Here is a 20,503-nt window from a genome sequence, read left to right as displayed (position 1 = left end):
TAGAGAGAGAGTAAAACAATGGACAAGAATCAGATACTAACCACTCCTTTACATTCTCTTTAATGTTAATTCACAAAAGTTGTCAACTTTGCTCTGTTATCACCTAGATGCAATTGCCAAGTATGTAATTTACACGAGTTATACAGACATAGAGAACTTGAATGGAAGAGAAGACTAAGTGGCTCGTAGGTTGATGTACAATTTTCCTCCTACTCCTACAGGAACAATGATTGCCTAATAATAATACGACAATCCTAGAAACTTACTCATCAAACTCAGAGTCATCCTCAACTTCTTCAAATTCACCACTTTCCTGCAGTAAAATAGGTACTTAAGATAAATTATCCACTTGACTGTACCCCAACTTTGTCATAAATAAGCATAAAAAAGGTTGAAAATTTCCAGTATAAAGAACAAGATGTATTGCAGGTATACCTTTTTCTTAATATATTCTGCCATAGCTTTATCGAATTCTGCTCTTTTCTCTGTGGCAATATCATAATATTTAACTTTTTCCTGTCACAGGAGAAAAGAAAACAAAGGTTAGAAGGTTATTCTGATTGGCTGATGGTAAGTCTGACGACCGGGATGGCTGTAAAAATCAAATTGCACAAGAGTGGGTTCATCAAGAGGCAGTAGGTTTATAGTTTCTGTTGTTAAGCAATCCATTACTTTCCCCTGACTGGGGCACTCGTTAGGGTTTCTACTTTGACATTAACTTCTAGGGGTCAGAATCTCTATGCAATAATTTAGGGTGTCAAAGCATTGATTTATGACAGTGATTGATAAGGATTCAGATTCTACGCAACCAATTAGAGTCTCAAAGCATTGACTTATAGCAGCAACGGTGATGCAAGTGGCTAGAGCTGTCAATGCTTTGGAGCCCTAAGTTTCCACATCATAAACAACCTTTATCCTATGAATGAAACTAAAAATGCACAAGTTAAATCCTGTAAATAGATGCAACTAATTACAAGAATAATGGGCATGTAAAGTTATGTACATGTATAAGTATGATCAATTAAAATGCACAAACCTCATATGTCATCATTTTCCACTTCTCACCGCACGCCTTTCCAATCTGAAAGAGAATATAATTCACTTATTCATGAAGAAAACATAATAGGAATAAGGTTCAACTTGGCCATCAAACTTTGCAGCCAGGTTCAGTTTGACTTTAACTTTTACGGCTAATGTAACTCCTAAACTTCTCGAATAGGTTCAATTTAGCCATTTTTTAAGCGAGTTCATTGCATGCGCTATGACAGTAGCATGAAGAAACAACCAAATTGAGCTTGACTGCAAAATTCTAAGGCGAAATTGAACTCAAGCAACCAGTTGAAGGTCAAATGGAATTATTTTCTTTGTCTAAATTAAAAAATAATTTTTTTTTTTAAATTACCATAAATCAATAAAACATCAAAGCCAACTCACCACTACTGCCATTACTTTTCCATCACTATTACCAATATACTTTTTAAATAAAAAAATTACCAACATTATCACTAGAAAATGAAAGCATAAATGAGCTTTTACAATCCAACACCACCACTATCACCTTTTTATTAGCCTCCACATGACTTCCACTAACTAATTCAAGATCTAAAATATATAAAAAGATTTAATATATAAATTCAATTATATAATTAAATCAATTATAATTCAAACTATTTTTTAAAGGATCAAATTGAGCCGCACAAAAGGTCGAGTGGCCAAATTGAGCCTGTATTAAAAGTTGAGCGGCCAAATTGGACTCTATAGCGCGTGCATTTAACTTTCTTAAAAGGTTGCTATATTGGACCTATTCAAAGTGTTTAGGCGGTAAATTGGCTGCAAAAATTAAAAAGGGTCAAATTGAACCTTATTCCAAACATAATATATGTTATATGTACAAGGAGAGAGAGAGAGAGTTGAATTGACAAACTAAGCTGCATGCAACTTCAACAAATAAACGTACTTCACGCATTGACTTCACATCTGGATTTTGCTCTTGAAAATCCTTACGAAAATCCTCACTTTAGGAACAAAGAAAATTCAGTCAGCATACATATGTTAAACAGTAGTCACCAAGAGGCAAGAACTTACAAGAAATTCAGCGAAGGCAACATTGATCATTTTACACGCTTATGAACAGCACTGACAATCATAATTCACAAAGAATAGGAAGTGGGAATTTAGGCAGAACACAGTAAATGAGCTCCAGCTTGTTACATGTACATGAAATTAGCGCATGAATGCGGCTGGTAGAAGATGCGATTAATGATGCTAAGAAGAGCCCAGCATAAGCAACAGTAAAATGATATGTTAACAAAAATAATTGACACTAACATGAAAAGTCAAACTTGGAATTTGTTAACGTAAAACACACAAATTACTAAGTGCTCCTTTCAAATTTAACAAAAATGGCCATAAGCAATTCCAATATCTCTAGGAATTGTTTGATAAAAATCATTAAATGTTTGACGTAAATACAATGAAAGTTATGTTTAAGGAGGAGACTAGCACCGATGCTTTCTCATTTAAGGGCCGCCTTATGGCATCCAAGTTGAGAGAGATAAATTGAACAAGTATGGTCCCTCTATTGGTTTGTACTATTAAACCTAAATTGGTCAAGACATATACATACTGGGATAATTAAGATCTTGGAATGTGAACATCAATATCTGTTTAAGGGAGTCCTTGCTGAGGATCAGTAACAAGGACTAGTTCACCAGGTCAAAGATCATAACCAGAAGAAGATAGTGCTGAGTTTTCACCCAGAGAAAGTCTGAGATCCAAACAGATTCAGTACCCAAATTCCAACCATTCACCTTCAGAAACTCAGCAGGTTGTAATGAAGAATATTAGACCACGGTATTTTTTAGGAACATTATTTTAAATGACACTTAACAGATCAGAATATAATGGGTATTTACCTTCAGAACCAAATTGACACAAGAGCTAAGATAATCCTACAAAAGCAACCCAAAATTGCAACAAGCAGTGGATCGACAGCCAGAAAACAGTTAAATTGATTATTTCAGGTTTTCATGTGAATGTGTAGCACCCAACAATTAATCAAAAATTTCTAAGGCAAAAATGAGAAAATGAGTAAGATACAAAATAAAAGGATCACATACAGAAAGTAGAAGAAAGCAGTTGGAGGTTTCTTGGGCTTTTTGGAATCAAGTTTTGCAATTTGCCTCTTTGATATCCTTTTAGGCTTTGCTCTCTTATCTTTGACACTACACAGAAGAGGAAACAAAAAAATGTACAAATTCATCTAATCAGCAACTTAATTTAGTAACATATAATACAAAGAGAAATCAAAACTATCTCTATCTTCAAGGTTTCATCAATTGAGACCCAATGAAAAAAAAAAAAGAAAAAGCAAAAACCAGATGCAAGTGTCGAGAAAGACTGTTTGAATAGTTAGGGTGAGTTTGAAAAGAAACAAGCCAAAAGAAAAATAATTTAAAAGGCTATAAAAGGAAAAGAGAAGTAGAAACAAATGGTTACCCATTGGAGATTTTTGTGATTGATTTAGTAGAGGTAGACGAAGAAGAAGAGCGATGTTTCTTTGAATTTGAAGCTCTTTTTGCCATTTTTTTTGTTAGCTGCTCTCTCTTCTGCTGCTCCGTTTCTTTTTCTCTTGGAGTCTGCTTCTTGTGTCTGGCAGACAAGATCAACCACGAAATCAAAGGATTCTTACGATGTCGTTTCCGTGCTTTAAGTTTGACGAAATGCTGCGTTTTGCGCTCATTATTACGGACCATTAATATTAACTATTTGCGACTCGTGTTTATTTTTTCCTATCCGAGTATTGATAATACTAATATTTTATATTTTATGATATAACATCTAATTATGTAATGTTTATAGATATATATCAGTTATTTAGCAATTTAGCATCTAAATAAAAATATGTGATTAAATTCATTGAGATTGTTTTTTCAAAAAAATATTCATATATTTTTATTTTTTTATTTTTTATTGTGTAAAAATATTAAAAATATATTTTTTTTATTTTTCTTCAACATTATAGTTTTTATTATATTTTAGTTTTTTTTTGATATTTTCATAAAATAGTTAAAAATAACTAAAAATAATAAAAAATAACTACATTATATTTAAAAATATTTTTTAAAATAAATTTATATAATAAAAATAAAATATTTTATTAATTTTAGAATAATTACAAAAAATATATTATATTTTATTTATCCAAATTTGTATAATTATTTATTACATTGATTCTATTTTTTTATATAAACATAGATCATAAGTATATTAAAAATATGTAATAATAGTAATAGTAATAATGTATAAAAAGAATTTATATATTTATTCATTATATAATTATATTTATATAAAATAGTATTATAATACAATGTTAATTTGAGTAATAAATTAAGTAAAAAATTATTAATATAATATTGGAATAATTGCAATTAATTTTCTATTTAGTTTTAAATTATTTATTTAATTAAATGTCTGAATTTATTAATTTATATTATAATAAATTTTATATATTTATATATTAAAATAATAATAAAAATGTGAAAACCTTTTATTTTTATCGTAATGCGATTGCTAATAATTAATACAGTAATTACTTAATTCTTTTCATTTCTATATATACAAATAAAAGAAATTTTAATATTACATTAGATATTATATGAAAGATTATATGATTATTAGATTTTTTTAATTATTATAATAATATATCTATTTTGGAAAATTTTTCTCAATTGTTAAAATTATTATATTAAATTTATTAACACTTTAGTTGTGATATTTAATTATAATTAAAACTTAATTAGAGTCATTTGAGGATATAATATTATGTTTATTTTTTTAATTTTTTGTTATATTGTTGTAAAAATATCTCTTATTTTTATAAAAATTAATAGATATTTAATAGTTTATTTAGTATTATTTAAAGGCGTAATTCTTTTATGTTTCTTTTTATCTTTAAATTCTTAATTAGAATTTTATCTTTAATTTTTTATATTCTCATAAAAATTAATTATTTTATTCACTAAATAATAATTTATTCTCATTCGCTCTATTTTTTATTTGATACCTTTCGTATTTTGATTAATATATTAATATATTACAAAAATCAATATATTTTCCTAATTATTTATTTTATTGAATAACATAGTTTTAATTTTACTAAAATAATTCACTTTATAGGCGAACGAATATTTATTTATAAACGTCTAAATGCCTAAAAAAAATATTTTTTTTCTATTTTGAAAATAGAAAGTTATGGCTTAGTTTTTCGTTGGGCGCAAACAATCTGTTGATCAAGTTGTACGAGTACACCAAAAATAAAAAGTGTGAAGAACATTTTGCTGAATTCTGCAAAACAAATAAATAAAGCTTTAAGCTTGAAGCGACAAAATTGATAATAGAGAGGCCAAACCAAACAGCGATTTTGCAAGTGAATCGACGACTTATTTTCGCATAAACACCTGTCCGCCCCTGTCAGCGATACACTCGAGGAGGCTCCTCGTCACTGTAGCTGCATGGTGCAACTTGCTTACCACGTGCATCATTTGTTTTAATCACATTCATAGCATTTTCCCTTATTTTCCTATCAATTGCATTGCACGCCACACTAATTTCATCCTTTTTTTTTAATTTTTTTTAATTTAGGAGTACAAAATTACCGACTTTAGATTTTCTATTATTATTATTTACTTATATCAATTAATATTAAAAATTTATATTACATTTATAGTATAAAAACAATTACTATATTATTTGATTTGCACTCATTAAATTTTCATTAAATTATATATATACACACTAATGTTATATGATTTATTATAGTATTTATAACAAATATTAGTGACTATTTTTATGTTTTTTTATGAATAAATACCATGTCCTTTTTTATATAATAAATATAGTTGTATCTTTACTTATTAAGATGTATTTATAAATTTTTATTAATAAAATATCATAATTTAAAAAAAAAATTATTTCTTTATTCTTTTTTCTTTTTGATAAAAAATTTACGTATAAAAAGGCGTTAATAAAGATACAACATCAAAATATTAAATTTTTTTATTTTTTTTAATTTGACCGTATATTCTCAAGATATAAAATAATTATACATAAAATAAACAAGACTAAGGAAAAGAATTAGTAAATTTATAATTTTACACAAATGTAATATTGAATATGGAGTAAATAGTACATTAAGAATAATTTATTTTAACAATAGATAGCGGATTAGATTTACTAAATAAAAAAAATAATGAGTAAACTCTATGAAGAGTAAACAAGAAATTGATGCCAGCATTGTAACATGGGTATTACTACGCCCTTTGCAGATTGTCGAGGCCAATTTTGTTGGTTCATCTTTGAAAGAACAACAAATGGAAAAAGAAATTCCAAAAACAACAGCAAGAATTTCACTTACGAAACGCCAACGTGGCAGAGATTAGCTGAAAGTAGTTTAACCCCAGCCCACTGCCCTCTGCTACTTGTATGTAGCTTTGCCTCTATTTCTTTCGCTTCTCCCAATTCATCGTTGTTATCGCTACCACTTCCGCCCCCACCCCACCACCATGCAAGCCCTGCAGTCCCCGTCTCTCCGACCATCCCCTCTAACCCCACTCCATAAAAACACTCACAATGCAGCAAAACCCCCAACTAAAAGGGTCTCCTTTATCACCGCATCATCAACAAATAACAACACGACGATTTCAGCTCCAAAGCGAGAGAAAGACCCCAGAAAAAGGGTAGTCATAACTGGTACGGGTTTGGTATCTGTGTTTGGGAATGATGTCGATACTTACTACGATAAATTGCTTGCTGGAGAAAGTGGGATCGGACTTATTGATAGGTTCGATGCGTCTAAGTTTCCTACTAGATTTGGTGGACAGATCAGGGGGTTTAATTCACAAGGTTATATTGATGGGAAAAATGATAGAAGGCTTGATGATTGTTTGAGGTATTGCATTGTTGCTGGTAAAAAAGCTCTTGAGCATGCTGATCTTGGTGGTGATAAGTTGTCTAAGGTCTGTTCGTTCTGCTCTGGTTTTTGGGTTTTGGATATTTGTTATAATATTGGCGGGATTTTGGATCTGACGGTTTGTTTGGTTCGTAATTTAATATGCTGAGATAATAGAGAGAAACAATTTGTTAATTCTGATTTCTGTGTTTCTTGGAAGATGCTAAACATGCAGGACAAATTGGTTGTCTTCTTGAATGACTTATTGCGTTTGTGTCCTTTGAGTTTATTTGATTTTTACCTTATGCATTTTTGAGTTTCTGGTTTGATAAGTAGGCTGGACTTGGGTTTATTTTGGGGGTCTGAACATGTTCTCTGAATCTCAATATTAAAACCACTTATTACATGCACAGAGCACATATGCTATTTCTCTCTCCCTTCCATTACAAAGTGATTAGGCATTTGTTTTGTTTCTCAGTTTTTGAAGCTTATATTTTTTGTTTTAGTTCTGCTTTGCTTTCTCTGTTTTGTTTTAATGTAGCAAATTCCTTTTGTTTTCGACCAATTGAAACTCAGATCATCCTGAATTTGAAACTGTACCATTTTCTCGCAACAATATTACAAAAGGGTACTTGATTGTTGGCCAATGCATATTATTCCTTGAGTTTCAAATTATAAATCCCATTCACCAGGGAATGTGCAAGATCCTGCTTTTACTTTTTTTTTTTTTAGAATTTTTTTTTCCTGAAAAGCAATAGATACATTTGAATACATCAGAAATTGCATGGCAATCTGATTTGAGGATGCAATCCTGGTCCTAATTTTATAAATGACTGAAGTTCACGGCCTCTTCACTTAAAATTGAAAAGTTTGGTTAAAAATGCAATAGATTCTTATAGATATATGTCCAATTTGTTTACCTGCGTATATTTATGCACATTGCAGATTGATAAAGAGCGAGCTGGTGTGCTTGTTGGAACAGGGATGGGTGGTCTTACAGTCTTTTCAGATGGTGTTCAGGCCCTAATTGAAAAAGGACACAGGAAAATTACCCCATTCTTTATTCCTTATGCTATAACAAACATGGGATCTGCCTTGTTAGCTATTGAACTTGGTCTCATGGGTCCTAATTATTCAATTTCAACTGCTTGTGCTACCTCCAATTATTGCTTCTATGCTGCTGCCAATCATATTCGCAGAGGTGAGGCTGAATTGATGATTGCTGGTGGAACTGAAGCCGCCATCATTCCAATCGGTTTGGGAGGTTTTGTAGCATGTAGGGCCTTATCACAAAGGAATGATGATCCACAAACTGCCTCAAGGCCATGGGACAAAGATCGAGATGGCTTTGTTATGGGTGAAGGTGCTGGAGTGTTGGTAAGCTAGTTTCTAAACTAAAGCTTCTTCATCCTTTCCATCTCTCCTCACTCCCCTTTCTTTTCCCATTCCCCACTGGAAACATCCTTTTCGTGCACTGCTCCTAGATATTGTCAATAATAGAATGGAGTTTTTTACATGAATAGTCATACTGTAATTAGGCCTCTTGTTAAGTGTTGGAACTAGTAGTGGCTTTTAACGAGTCTCTGTGGTCCTTTTGGCAGGTAATGGAGAGTTTGGAACATGCAATGAAAAGGGGTGCACCAATAATTGCTGAGTACTTGGGAGGTGCTGTTAATTGTGATGCTTATCACATGACTGATCCAAGGGCTGATGGACTTGGGGTCTCTTCCTGCATTGAGAGAAGTCTTGAAGATGCCGGTGTGTCACCTGAGGAGGTATTTATTTTTCTTATTATTTTGCTGAAGACCAATATTATTTATGACAATCGGCTGCATTGAAATACTGGTACATTATCTTGAATTTTACTTGGTTGTCCCTATTGCATATTGCTGTTCTTACCTTGTGTTGGACCCACCCTCTAAATCTAACCTACACAGTTTGGCTCTGTTAGTGTCTTACTGAGATTAAATCGGATGTGGAAGATGTATGCGTTTACTATTAGTAGGACCAAGGTAGAACATTTGAAGTTATGATACAGTTGCGAGTTGCAAGTATTAATTAGGGCATTTATTCTTCCTACTTTTCTGCAATAGATAGTTAGGAAATGCAAGTAGCCATTCTAGTTGCTCTGATTTGATCTGTCATCAAGATTGAGTGTTGAACTAACAGTTGCTTTTCTATATACAGTGCAGCACTATCTAGAATTTATGAAATCACTTGGCCTACTCCTTGTAGACTTTAATTTCTGTTCTTTAATGTAATAAATTATAATTCTGTTCTTAAGAAGAAAAACAGAAGTTGAAATGTCACTGTTGATGATGACCTAACAATTAGGGATACTTGTTTTTCTTTTCATGTCTGATATCTGCACCATTTAAAGAAAAGTTTTCATGAGTGAATTGGCAAAATGATATTAAAATTGGCTTTCTTAATAAATTTCATCTGAAATGAACGCTGAACTTTCTAAAATTATAAATTGGACATAAACACTTAGAACTAATTCACTTACTCTAGGGCTTTTGACAGGTTGAAAAGCATGAAATGTTGCTTAGAATGCAATTAACTTTTATCCATCAGCATGTCATATTATTGTCATCACAATTTTCCTTGATGCCATATTTTCACAAAGCGCATTTTCAGGTTAACTATATAAATGCACATGCAACTTCCACTCTTGCTGGTGACCTTGCTGAGATAAATGCTATTAAAAAAGTATTCAAGAATACGTCTGACATCAAAATCAATGCAACCAAGGTAATCTCTGTGTGTGAATAACTAGTGCTCTTTGTATACTCACCAAGTTTGGGCTTTCAGAAGGCTGTGGTGTTGATTTCTTTTTTTCTTCCCCTCCCTTTTGCAGTCTATGATAGGACATTGCCTTGGTGCTGCTGGAGGTCTGGAAGCAATTGCCTGTGTGAAGGCCATTACCACAGGATGGTTGCATCCTACAATTAATCAATTTGTGCGTGTTGTATCATTTTTCTGTTTTCAGTTCCTTGTTTTAGTTGTGCTTTATTTCATCCTTCTTCTGTTAACTAATGAAATCATCATACATATAAGTCTGTGCTTGATATATATGCTTTTCCATGCCCGCAGAACCCAGAGCCATCAGTTGAATTTGACACTGTTGCCAATAAGAAGCAGCAGCACGAAGTGAATGTTGGTAAGGTGTTTCAGGATTCTTTCATTCAATTTTCTTAACTCAGAATCTGAAGTTAAATAATTTCAACTATCTGTCTTTTCAGCCATTTCAAATTCCTTTGGATTCGGTGGACACAACTCTGTGGTGGCCTTTTCTGCATTTAAACCCTGAGAGCATGACCTTCTTCTGCATTCGGGCCGCGGTCATTTACATTTACCATGGCCTGCATTTCTTGTAGGAACCACTGGAGAGTTGCTTGCTTATAGACAGAGTCATCGACATCACTTCCCCCTTTTAGCTTTTTGAGCTGCTGATAGTAGTCAGTTTCTCATTTCAGTATCAAGAAGGTCTTGCTTAATTTTTCTTTTCAAATTACCATTTCATTTTGTCATTTTCCTTGGAACTTTTAGCTTAAGATCTGCTGTGATCATGTGGTTTTGATTTCAAATTAATTATGTAGCGGATACGAACAAGCAATCATAAAAAGTCTTTTTGAATTATGTAATTACGATAACTGTTATTTTTTTTTTCTATATGAGATCCATTCTTGCTGCTTTATTAAACAGCAGTAACAAGATATATATTTTCTGCTTTGTTGCCATGAGTTACCAAACTTGGATCTGTAATAATCTACCAAAGCTGCCGCCAATTTTTTTCTATGACCAAAACTGACCGGATTAAACTTTAACAAAAAAGGCACTTCTATCAAAATACACCCACATTGAAAGTTACTAATAATAAAATTAGATGACTTTTTCCTTACCTTTTTTTTTCTTCTACAAAATGACTAAATAAATAAATGGAGAAGACTATAAAATGAAAAAAAATTATTGTGTATATATGCTAAATTATATTTACAAATAAATAATTTAAATATATTTATTAATTTTAAATAATTTATTAAATTATATTTATAAATTATTGAAATATATTTATTAAATTTAAATAATTAAATTTATAGATGATTGAAATATATTTATTAATTTTAAATAATTAAATTTATAAATAATAAAATATGTGTTAGTTATTTAATAGTTGATATATATATGTCACTTTCTTATTCATTGTAATATATATAGATATTTATTTATTTATTATGGTATATAGATAAAAAAATTTATACTATGGTATATAAATAATTTTTTTTTTACAGTAAATGAAAAATGGAAATCTATTGTGGTATATAAATAAGAAATTTACACTCTGGTATATGAATGAAAAAAATTTCATAAAGTAAATGAAAAAAAATGGAAAAGCAGCTCTAGGTAAGAAATTGTCATAAAATAAATGGAAAATGGAAAAAACTTGGTGGTTAAAATACCTAGTAATTAGGAGCCCGTGGGCCATGGAATAAGTCCATCGAAGAGTCCGTTCCTTTTCCCGCCAAAACTAGTGCAGTCCATTTCCTTTCTTCCCGCCAAAACCACACTGACTAGGCCCTATGGTGCAAAAAGAGTCTCCGTCTTGCGTGAATCTGAAATTCTCCCTTTGTATCTACCCCTATCTCCCGTAGTGTAAACGGCAGGGGAGCGAGAGCCAAGAGATGGCGATCAACGAAGATAGAAGCAGTCACAAGCGAGCATTCTTGGAGTTTCTCGATCAAAATGTACACCTCTCTTTCTTTCTGTCAATATGCATCCATGTGGTAAGCAGAAGTTGATTAATTTGATTGATTAAATTATGGATCAGGTATACAAGGATGAAATAAAAGCAATGATTAACCACAAGCGTCATCGTCTCATCGTCAACATTTCAGATCTCCATGCTTTTCAGGACTTTGGCCCTAGGTAATATGCTTCTGTTTTGCCATTTCTTAGTATTTTATTCTATTTTTCTTTATTCTAGGTCTTAAAGCTTAATTTAGTAAACTCCGATTTTTTTAGGGTATTGAGGAATCCAAGTGAGTACATGCAACCATTCTGTGATGCAGCAACAGATGTGGCACGTAGCATTGATCCTAAGTATTTAAAGGAGGGAGAGCAAGTTGTTGTTGGATTTGAGGGTCCTTTTGTATCTCGCCGAGTCACTCCAAGGGAGCTTCTTTCTGAATTTATTGGCTCCATGATCTGCGTTGAGGGCATTGTTACTAAATGTACTTTTGATATCTTCTTTTATGTTCTGCCATATAATCTTTCATTTATGTTATTACATTTTAAAGTATTGATAACTTATAATCGGAAATATGAATGCTGTTTTTTCCATTCTGTTTACTTTGTTTTGTTACATTTCCATATTTGGTTAATTTTAGTTAGTGCTACTATCTGCTAGGCAGTTCATTGAGGTGCTTGTTCTTTTATTGCTCAAGTCCCATGTGAAATATTAACAGCCTTTATTAAAGCTATTTTTCATTTTCAGAAATGCCTACATTTCTTGAAACTATGATTTTTTAAGAAAAAACTATTGTCTAGAACAATTTTATCACATTTTCTAAGCTGCGGCTTCACACTTTTTTTTTTTCTGGGTATTTCTTGTTATGGTTACTTCTATGGATGAAGACTGTTAAGTAAATGACGCCTTCTTCAAAAAATGCGGCATCTTTAGTTACACTTGCAGATTGTGCTTGGCTAATCTACATATATTCGACTAGCATACTTATATAAAGATGAACCAGGAAATTGTTTGATTGTCACTAATTCCTCTAAGGACCCTTTGCAGGTTCTCTTGTAAGGCCAAAGGTCGTCAAAAGTGTTCATTTCTGCCCTTCAACTGGAGATTTCACTACTCGTGAATATCGTGATATTACATCTAATGTGGGTTTGCCCACTGGTTCTGTTTATCCTACAAGGGTATTCTCACTTCCTAATCTCTTCTTTTCTCTAATCATCATTAATAGAGGAATTTTTTTGATGACAAGCTACTGCATCAGGATAATCTTGGCAATTTGTTGGTGACTGAGTATGGGATGTGCACATATAAAGATCATCAAACCTTGTCAATGCAAGAAGTGCCTGAAAATTCCGCTCCTGGTCAGCTTCCAAGAACAGTGGATATCATAGTTGAGGATGATCTGGTTGATTCATGTAAACCTGGAGATCGTGTTGCTATTGTCGGGATATATAAAGCACTTCCTGGAAGAAGCAAGGGCAGTGTAAATGGAGTATTCAGGTAGTTCTGACTGTAGAATCACATGTGCTCCTTAATGTCCATGTTTCTTTTTCTCTTTACGAAATCATTATTTCTTGTTTGAAGATTAATTTTAAGGTGTTGATGTGCAGGACTGTTGTCATTGCTAATAATGTTTCTTTGCTTAATAAGGAGGCTAATGCACCGATTTACAGTCCAGAAGACTTGAAGAATATAAAAAAGATAGCTGAAAGAGATGATGCATTTGACCTACTCGGTAATTCACTGGCACCTTCGATATATGGGCATTCATGGATAAAGAAAGCAGTAATACTATTGATGCTTGGTGGAGTGGAAAAGAACTTGAAAAATGGCACCCATTTACGAGGGTGAGTTACACTTTGATTTTGTTTGTACTTGTGTTACTGCACTAAACCAACCAAAATACTACACTAGTTGCGTGCTTGGGTATAGGGCATCCTGTTATTTGTGTTTTCTGTTTGCTTTTCGACATAATGCCCCATTATAGTATTCCATCTTTTATTATAACAAGTTGATGTTTTGTTTTCTCAGTGACATTAACATGATGATGGTCGGTGATCCCTCTGTTGCCAAATCTCAACTTTTAAGAGCAATAATGAATATTGCTCCTTTGGCTATATCAACCACAGGGCGTGGTTCTTCTGGTGTAGGGCTGACAGCTGCTGTTACTTCTGATCAAGAAACAGGTGAGAAACTCAATGATTTAGTAGCTTCAGTAATTCCTGGTGATTTTCAAAAAAATTTCATATGTAGCAAGTTGAAACCTTATCAGGGGAAAGAAGGCTAGAAGCTGGAGCAATGGTTCTTGCAGACAGAGGTGTTGTCTGTATTGATGAGTTTGACAAGATGAATGATCAGGATCGTGTTGCTATACACGAAGTTATGGAACAGCAAACTGTAACTATTGCTAAGGCTGGCATTCATGCATCTCTAAATGCTCGTTGTAGTGTGGTGGCTGCTGCTAATCCCATATATGGAACTGTAAGTATGAATTTTCTTATAAGCTCTGAACACTGTTACCTGAACTGCTGCTGATTACTGAATGGATGTGCAGTATGATCGTTCATTGACACCAACAAAAAACATTGGACTTCCAGACTCTTTGCTTTCTCGTTTTGATTTACTGTTCATTGTATTGGATCAAATGGATCCTGATATTGACCGTCAAATATCGGAGCATGTCTTGCGTATGCATCGTTATCGTTCTGCAACTGATGGAGGTGGGTGAAATATTCTGTTCATTAACAACAGATGTTTCCATAATTACTAAATCGGAGAAACTTAAATTCTTCAGGTGAAGGCACACTTGATGGAGGTGCAAGATATGGAAGAGAGGAGGAAGCTGATGCTGACTCATCTGTCTTTGTTAAGTATAACCGCATGCTTCATGGGAAGAAAACAGATAGGGGCCGGAAGCGTGATACTCTTACAATCAAGTTTCTTAAGAAGTACATTCACTATGCAAAGCACAGAATTCAGCCTGATCTTAGTGATGAGGTCACTGTTTATATTTTGTGCTATATCTCTCCTTTCGAGTTTGTTTGCTATTCCTACAATTTACTTGACCAGAATAAACTTTTCTCTTGGGGTACCGGTGGTGGATTTTAAGCTTGCCTCCTAATCACATGAATGTCATATAGCCAGTGCTGAAAATTCTAACATTTTGTCCACAGGCATCTGAACAAATTGCAACAGCATATGCTGAACTCAGGAGTTCTAGTTCAACTGCAAAGGTTGGTTCATATTGGAATTAGAATTAACTACTAAACTGCTCAATCTTTTTGTTATCTGATAAATTACTTGCTTGTAGACTGGAGGAACACTTCCTATCACTGCCAGAACCTTAGAAACCATAATACGTCTCTCCACTGCTCATGCCAAATTGAAATTGAGTAGGAAGGTACTTGGTTTATATCATTTTTAGTCTGGTACTTGTAATTACCATCAGAGTATCAGATCACGGGGCATAATCTATGAGTTGCTGGCTTGGCCTGTCCTCCAAGCTTTTCAGTGAATTAATTTTTGTTGCCCTGGCAGGTTTCCAAGTCTGATGTTGAAGCTGCCCTAAAAGTATTAAATTTTGCTATATATCATAAAGAATTAACTGAGATGGAGGAGAGGGAACAAGAAAGGGAGAGCGAATTAGAGAGAAAACGCAGAGCTGAGCGCCGTTCTGATAGAAGTGATAGAGATGGCCACACTGATGTGGAAATGGGAGGGTGAGTAATCTAAACATTCTTCTTTTCTTATAATATGTTTACTGAGCTATTCCAAGAGTTAGGGAATGGAGTTATTATCCTAATTCTTTTCTTGCTTCTATATTTGTTGAACTGGCTTATTTTTAAAATGTAGTAGCAGTCAAATCATAAATTGGTTCTGGAAAGACTTTTGGCCAGCCCAGAATTTGAATGAACTTCTTTTGTTCTAGATAGCTGGCAGAAGTTCAATTCTGCACTTGATGGATTGATTCAGATGAATGAACGCTATCTCCTATTACTTCCATCCTTTTCCAAAGGTTTACCCTATTTCACCTTTTTCTTTTCCTATTTGTATTGGTCAGTCCAACAGCAGATGCCATGGAAGTAGATGACCCTCCTGCTGAGCAAGCAACCACTGAGTTATCTCCAGAAAGGTCTGTTGCTAGCATGCACTAGAAATGGTTCTTCTGGTTTTCTTTATTATTTTTTTGGTCTTACTCATCCGTCAAATATTATATACCAATCATAGTTCAAAATTTAACGTTCTTGTATTATTTTCTTTCTTCATACTTCTGGCTTACAGAGTTGAAGCATTTAATTCTGCATTTCGTGAGCATATGCGCTACTTGGATAGCATTACCATTGATGACCTAGAGAATGCTATCAATGGAGGAGGTACTCAATACTCGAGAGAAGAGATAATGTTCTTATTACAGGTACAGTTTGATCCTTTGTAGCATTATTTTGATAGGAAAGGGTTGAATAGGAGTACTATCGGGACATCTTTCAGTCTCAGATATCTAATTAATTGGGTAGCCTTCACTACCTCCCCGCCCAATGGAAGTGTTGGAACGCACTTTTAGATGGTCTCTGCAGCCAGTGTGCTTACCTTTAAAAACTTTACCAATTTGCAGAAACTGCATGACGAGAACAAAGTGATGATAGCTAACGGAAAGGTCCATATGGTGATATCATAAGTTGTGCGAATTGCAATGGCAAATTTTAAGCAGGTATATGTTAATGCTAATTTACTAATGTTTGTCCAGACATGTCCGAAACTCATTCTGTCCTCCCTCTTTAAGGTTTATTTTCAGCAAATATCAACACTATTTTCTGACAACATATTGTACCCGGGAAAGAATTTCAGGGACATGGTAAATCAGTAAGCGAAGCAGTTGCCTTGGAGCGCCGAATGGCACGACGGTGGTAGCTGCAGAATTCAAAAACATGATTGGTTAAAGTATTCTGGAAGCAGAAGTGAAGATTGGTGTAAGAAAAAAACTGGGTTTGCAGCTTTGCCCTTAGCATTTGAGTAACGTCAGGCCCGTGAAAAACAACATATCAGAGTGTATTCCGATGCTTGGTAGGAAATACCAGTAGTGGTTAAGACTTGCAATTTTTTGTCTTTTTCTTGGCTGTCAATGCCATCTACCATTTCTAGATACAAGAACAAATCAAGCAGCAGATTAAAGACGATTTTTAGGGTGTCCTCATGTAAATCTCCTTCAATTTAAAGACGTTGCATATTATATTTATGAATGCGGGTATGTACGTGGTTGAGCATTACCTCACTTTATGTGGTTGGACAAATGGAATTGATTATCAAGATTTAAATGTTAGTTTTTTTCCTAAAAACATTTGAGTTACCATTATTGGATAAGAAATTTTTCTATTTTGTGAAAGAAAGGTTAAATTTTATATATAACTTGAAAGTTCTATAGCACACATTTTCATTTGAGGAGGGGCTTAATCATATAAAATAGGAAAGTTGAAGGGTTAAAATCACGGGTTTTGCCCTTTGGCGTAGTAAATAGAAAAACCTGGGCAACAACGGGAAGCTCCAGCAGCATGCCACGTGGTTAGGTTGTTTGTTGCAAGTTTTAAGCGTAGAAAGAACGAAAACTTTTTGTGGCGGGCATCGTAATCACATCAATTCAATTTCAATGGCCACTTCTTGTACTCCAACTCCTTTTATCCTAAGAAAGTCTCTTCTTTGTATGCTGAAATCCCTTGAGAAAAACCATCTACATTCTTTCTCTAGGGTACCCTTTTCTACTCTCTCTTTCTCTACTGAATCCAAAATCATTTCCACCTCTTATTCTCTTAATTCTACCGAGGTATCGCTCATCCCAGCCAAAATTGTCTTCTTTTTCAGGACTTTATTCTGCATTTTCTTTGTATGTGTCTGTTTCTTACTTTCTTTATTTTGTTAGATGGAAGGAAGTGAAGTCATTGAGGAAATAACAGAAACACAAGTCACCTCCAAGAAGAAGATTTTTGTGGCTGGAGCAACTGGAAGTACTGGTAAAAGAATTGTTGAGCAGCTTCTAGCTAAGGGTTTTGAAGTCAAGGCTGGTGTCAGAGATGTGGAGAAGGCTAAAAGTAACTTTGTTAAAGATAACCCATCCCTTCAAATTGTTAGTGTTCTCAATTAATTATTTATATAGTTGGCTTCTTTTTAGTTCTTCTCAATTTGTATTGATTTTTAAAAGGTTTTAATAGTGACAATTTTGCTTTGCAGGTGAAAGCTGATGTAACGGATGGATCTGCTAAATTGGCAGAAGCAATAGGGGATGATTCTGAGGCTGTAATTTGTGCCACTGGATTTCGGCCTGGGTGGGACTTGTTTGCTCCATGGAAGGCAATTTGCTATTCTCGTTATGAATTTTTTATACGTTGTTATCCTCTCATTCTTATTCAAGTCATGTTGGTATGATTTTCCATTAAGAGAAAAAATAGAATTTCTATAAGGAGTGTTTTTTATTATTCTAGAATTGATTCTTTCAACTCTGATGCAAATTGCAAAACCAAGAAATCTATATATAGACTAATACATACATGGGTGTTACACAAGATAAGAAAAGGAAAAAAAGATTACTATGCTATCTCCTCTGATTCAGCACCTAAATACTGATAAGAAAGATCAGATATAGCTATCAATTAGTTTTGAGTTTCCTTTATCTATTGAACTACCATTTACGTCGTAATATGTTACTCTTTGAAAGTTCTTGTCACCAACCATATTTCCTTTCATAATTCTGTGAGTATGATCATCCTTATCACTCCATGAGTTGTGGGACTCCTTATCACTCCATAGACTCACACGATCGGTGCTAAGATGAGGCTATAGGTTGTTAATACGTTAGTTTCAGGTTTGCAGTGTTGGTCTTTCCTATGGCGTTACAATTGAAAAGACTTATCTTTTTCCTTTTTTGAGGAATTATTTTGTTTACTGCAATTGATACACTTATAAGTACCATGTTGATCATTGATTAATCAATGTTATGCAAGTACCACTTCTGAATAGGGGACATATGGTCTTGACCAGAAAAAGGCCTTTTTCAGATGAAACAATCACGGTCTATAGTTATAGCTACATATTTGTGAGAGCCTAGCTGTTCTCTTCTATTGTATAATATGCTTAATTCAATTATCACTTGCACAAGACATGTTGCAGTTAATATAGCGAGACATAGATGAAATGCTTGATATATGTTGTATGGACCAGTGATTCTTTATCTGATTCTCTAATTGCATTTTGTCAGTTCTGTTTACACTGTAATAAAATGATTGAATTTATATATTAGGTTAAATTCTGCCAGCATATCAGAAAATCCACTGTCCAATTTGGTTGAATGTATGCAAGTTATCATGTGAAGATATATAATGATAGTTCTTCTGTTGTAGTCCTGTAACTATTCCATGGTATCGCATGGTGGATTCTTATGAAGTGCTTTTATTGCAGGTTGATAATTTTGGCACTGTAAACCTTGTTGATGCTTGCCGTGAACAGGGTGTGAACAGATTCATTCTCATCAGCTCTATTTTAGTCAATGGTGCAGCAATGGGTCAGATACTTAATCCAGCTTACATCTTTCTAAATGTCTTCGGACTTACCTTAATAGCTAAGCTTCAGGCAGAGCAATATATCAGGAGATCTGGTATAAAGTACACAATAATTAGACCTGGTGGATTGAAAAATGACCCTCCATCAGGAAATGTTGTGATGGAACCAGAGGTACTTGGACTTTTCTGAAACTTTATCAGATGTTTCTCCTTGCTCTCTCATGTATGAGAAGTAATTGACTTAATTTTTCTCCCTTCAGGATACTCTTTATGAAGGTAATATATCCAGAGATTTGGTTGCGGAGGTTGCTGTTGAAGCATTAGTCCATCCAGAATCATCTTACAAAGTTGTGGAAATTGTCTCCCGTGCTGAAGCTCCTCGGCGCACATACAATGATCTTTTTGGTTCTATTAAGCAGCGTTGACTCTGTACATAGTTAAGAGGTGGTAATTTTGAGTTGTGATGCAGAACATTACATACAAGTGATATTTCAAGTTCCAATGGATTTTCTGTGGTCATTTGTTGCCTGCATTCAATTCACTACAGACATCTAAACCTAGTTGTTAATTTAGTAATTTATCATCGAATAATTTGAGTGATATAACTTAAACTATATTATTTCATGCAACTATCATCAGACAACAGTGCAGTCACCAAAAGTTGCAGAAAGGTTAAACAGAAGAGTGATTATACTTCATGTAAGTGGTTAATGTGACAACATTTCACTCAAGTTCTTTTAGCACAAACACAATGAACTGAACAATAAAAGAATCGAACAGCATCAGTCGATAACCAAAAACAGAAAATAATCATCAAATTTAAAAGAACCAGGCAGCCAGAGAAGCAATGACTGCAACTGCAGCTGGAACTCCCAGAGCCATCCCAGAGCTTTCCATTGGTGCCGGTGCCACTCCACCCAAATCTTCAACAGCAGCTGATGTTCCAAAAACAACTAAAGCCAGAAGCACCATGATGTAGATGGTGAAAACCATGGTCACTCTGCAACACTCCATATCAGCAGAGTTGTTCTGAAGAGGCTGACAGACAAGAAGCAGAAATGACTCAAATGGTAGTATTAGAAGTGAGGGGTTTTGATCCTGTACTGAGTGTAATTGGGAGGTGGAAATGGTTTATATATAATATAGGGAAGAATTAAGGAAATAATTAAGGAATCTGACAGCTATATTATGCTGGTTTAACCACAAACAAAATCATTTGAGGGTGGCGTGTTGCTGGTGTAATTAATTACACTTCTTACCAGC

The 20,503-nt window shown here is 33.8% G+C and overlaps 4 protein-coding genes across 5 annotated transcripts; 3 read left to right on the top strand and 1 right to left on the bottom strand.

Annotated features, from left to right (window-relative positions):
• Positions 1-32: 32 nt before the first annotated feature.
• Positions 33-3,767, bottom strand: LOC8264136 (high mobility group B protein 14). Its single transcript, XM_048374503.1, has 6 exons — positions 3,499-3,767; positions 3,120-3,224; positions 1,958-2,015; positions 1,037-1,081; positions 436-516; positions 33-313 (listed from the first exon to the last, which is right to left on the bottom strand). Exons 1-6 carry the CDS (start codon positions 3,753-3,755, stop codon positions 263-265), a joined length of 597 nt encoding a protein of 198 aa, XP_048230460.1. The 5' UTR covers positions 3,756-3,767; the 3' UTR covers positions 33-262.
• A 2,763-nt stretch (positions 3,768-6,530) lies between these two features.
• On the top strand, positions 6,531-10,429 carry LOC8264135 (3-oxoacyl-[acyl-carrier-protein] synthase I, chloroplastic). The gene is given in 7 exon segments (NM_001323711.1): positions 6,531-7,016; positions 7,895-8,326; positions 8,551-8,724; positions 9,590-9,703; positions 9,810-9,911; positions 10,046-10,112; positions 10,195-10,429. Coding segments are annotated over 7 exon segments (1,410 nt in total). The 5' UTR covers positions 6,531-6,563; the 3' UTR covers positions 10,263-10,429.
• Positions 10,430-11,274: 845 nt separating this feature from the next.
• Positions 11,275-16,929, top strand: LOC8264134 (DNA replication licensing factor MCM3). Of its 2 annotated transcripts, none has more exons than XM_015719531.3 (17): positions 11,275-11,697; positions 11,781-11,878; positions 11,975-12,183; positions 12,747-12,877; positions 12,958-13,196; positions 13,307-13,543; positions 13,728-13,882; positions 13,969-14,177; positions 14,251-14,416; positions 14,491-14,693; positions 14,870-14,929; positions 15,007-15,096; positions 15,234-15,415; positions 15,757-15,828; positions 15,978-16,110; positions 16,309-16,404; positions 16,542-16,929. In XM_015719531.3, exons 1-16 carry the CDS (start codon positions 11,635-11,637, stop codon positions 16,369-16,371), a joined length of 2,310 nt encoding a protein of 769 aa, XP_015575017.1. In that variant the 5' UTR covers positions 11,275-11,634; the 3' UTR covers positions 16,372-16,404; positions 16,542-16,929. The 2 variants fall into 2 exon arrangements, with proteins under 2 accessions (XP_015575017.1, XP_002519706.1); XM_002519660.4 differs by having other exon boundaries at positions 16,534-16,929.
• Positions 16,930-17,275: 346 nt separating this feature from the next.
• On the top strand, positions 17,276-19,759 carry LOC8264133 (uncharacterized protein At2g34460, chloroplastic). Its single transcript, XM_048375019.1, has 5 exons — positions 17,276-17,511; positions 17,608-17,811; positions 17,916-18,035; positions 19,140-19,412; positions 19,501-19,759. Exons 1-5 carry the CDS (start codon positions 17,338-17,340, stop codon positions 19,663-19,665), a joined length of 936 nt encoding a protein of 311 aa, XP_048230976.1. The 5' UTR covers positions 17,276-17,337; the 3' UTR covers positions 19,666-19,759.
• The last annotated feature ends 744 nt before the right edge of the window (positions 19,760-20,503 follow it).

The sequence above is a fragment of the Ricinus communis genome, chromosome 5, assembly GCF_019578655.1.
Source record: "Ricinus communis isolate WT05 ecotype wild-type chromosome 5, ASM1957865v1, whole genome shotgun sequence".
NCBI classification, from domain to species: Eukaryota; Viridiplantae; Streptophyta; class Magnoliopsida; order Malpighiales; family Euphorbiaceae; genus Ricinus; species Ricinus communis.
Note: the sequence above shows the minus strand (reverse complement) of the source record. Positions and strands in the feature narration are given on the sequence as shown.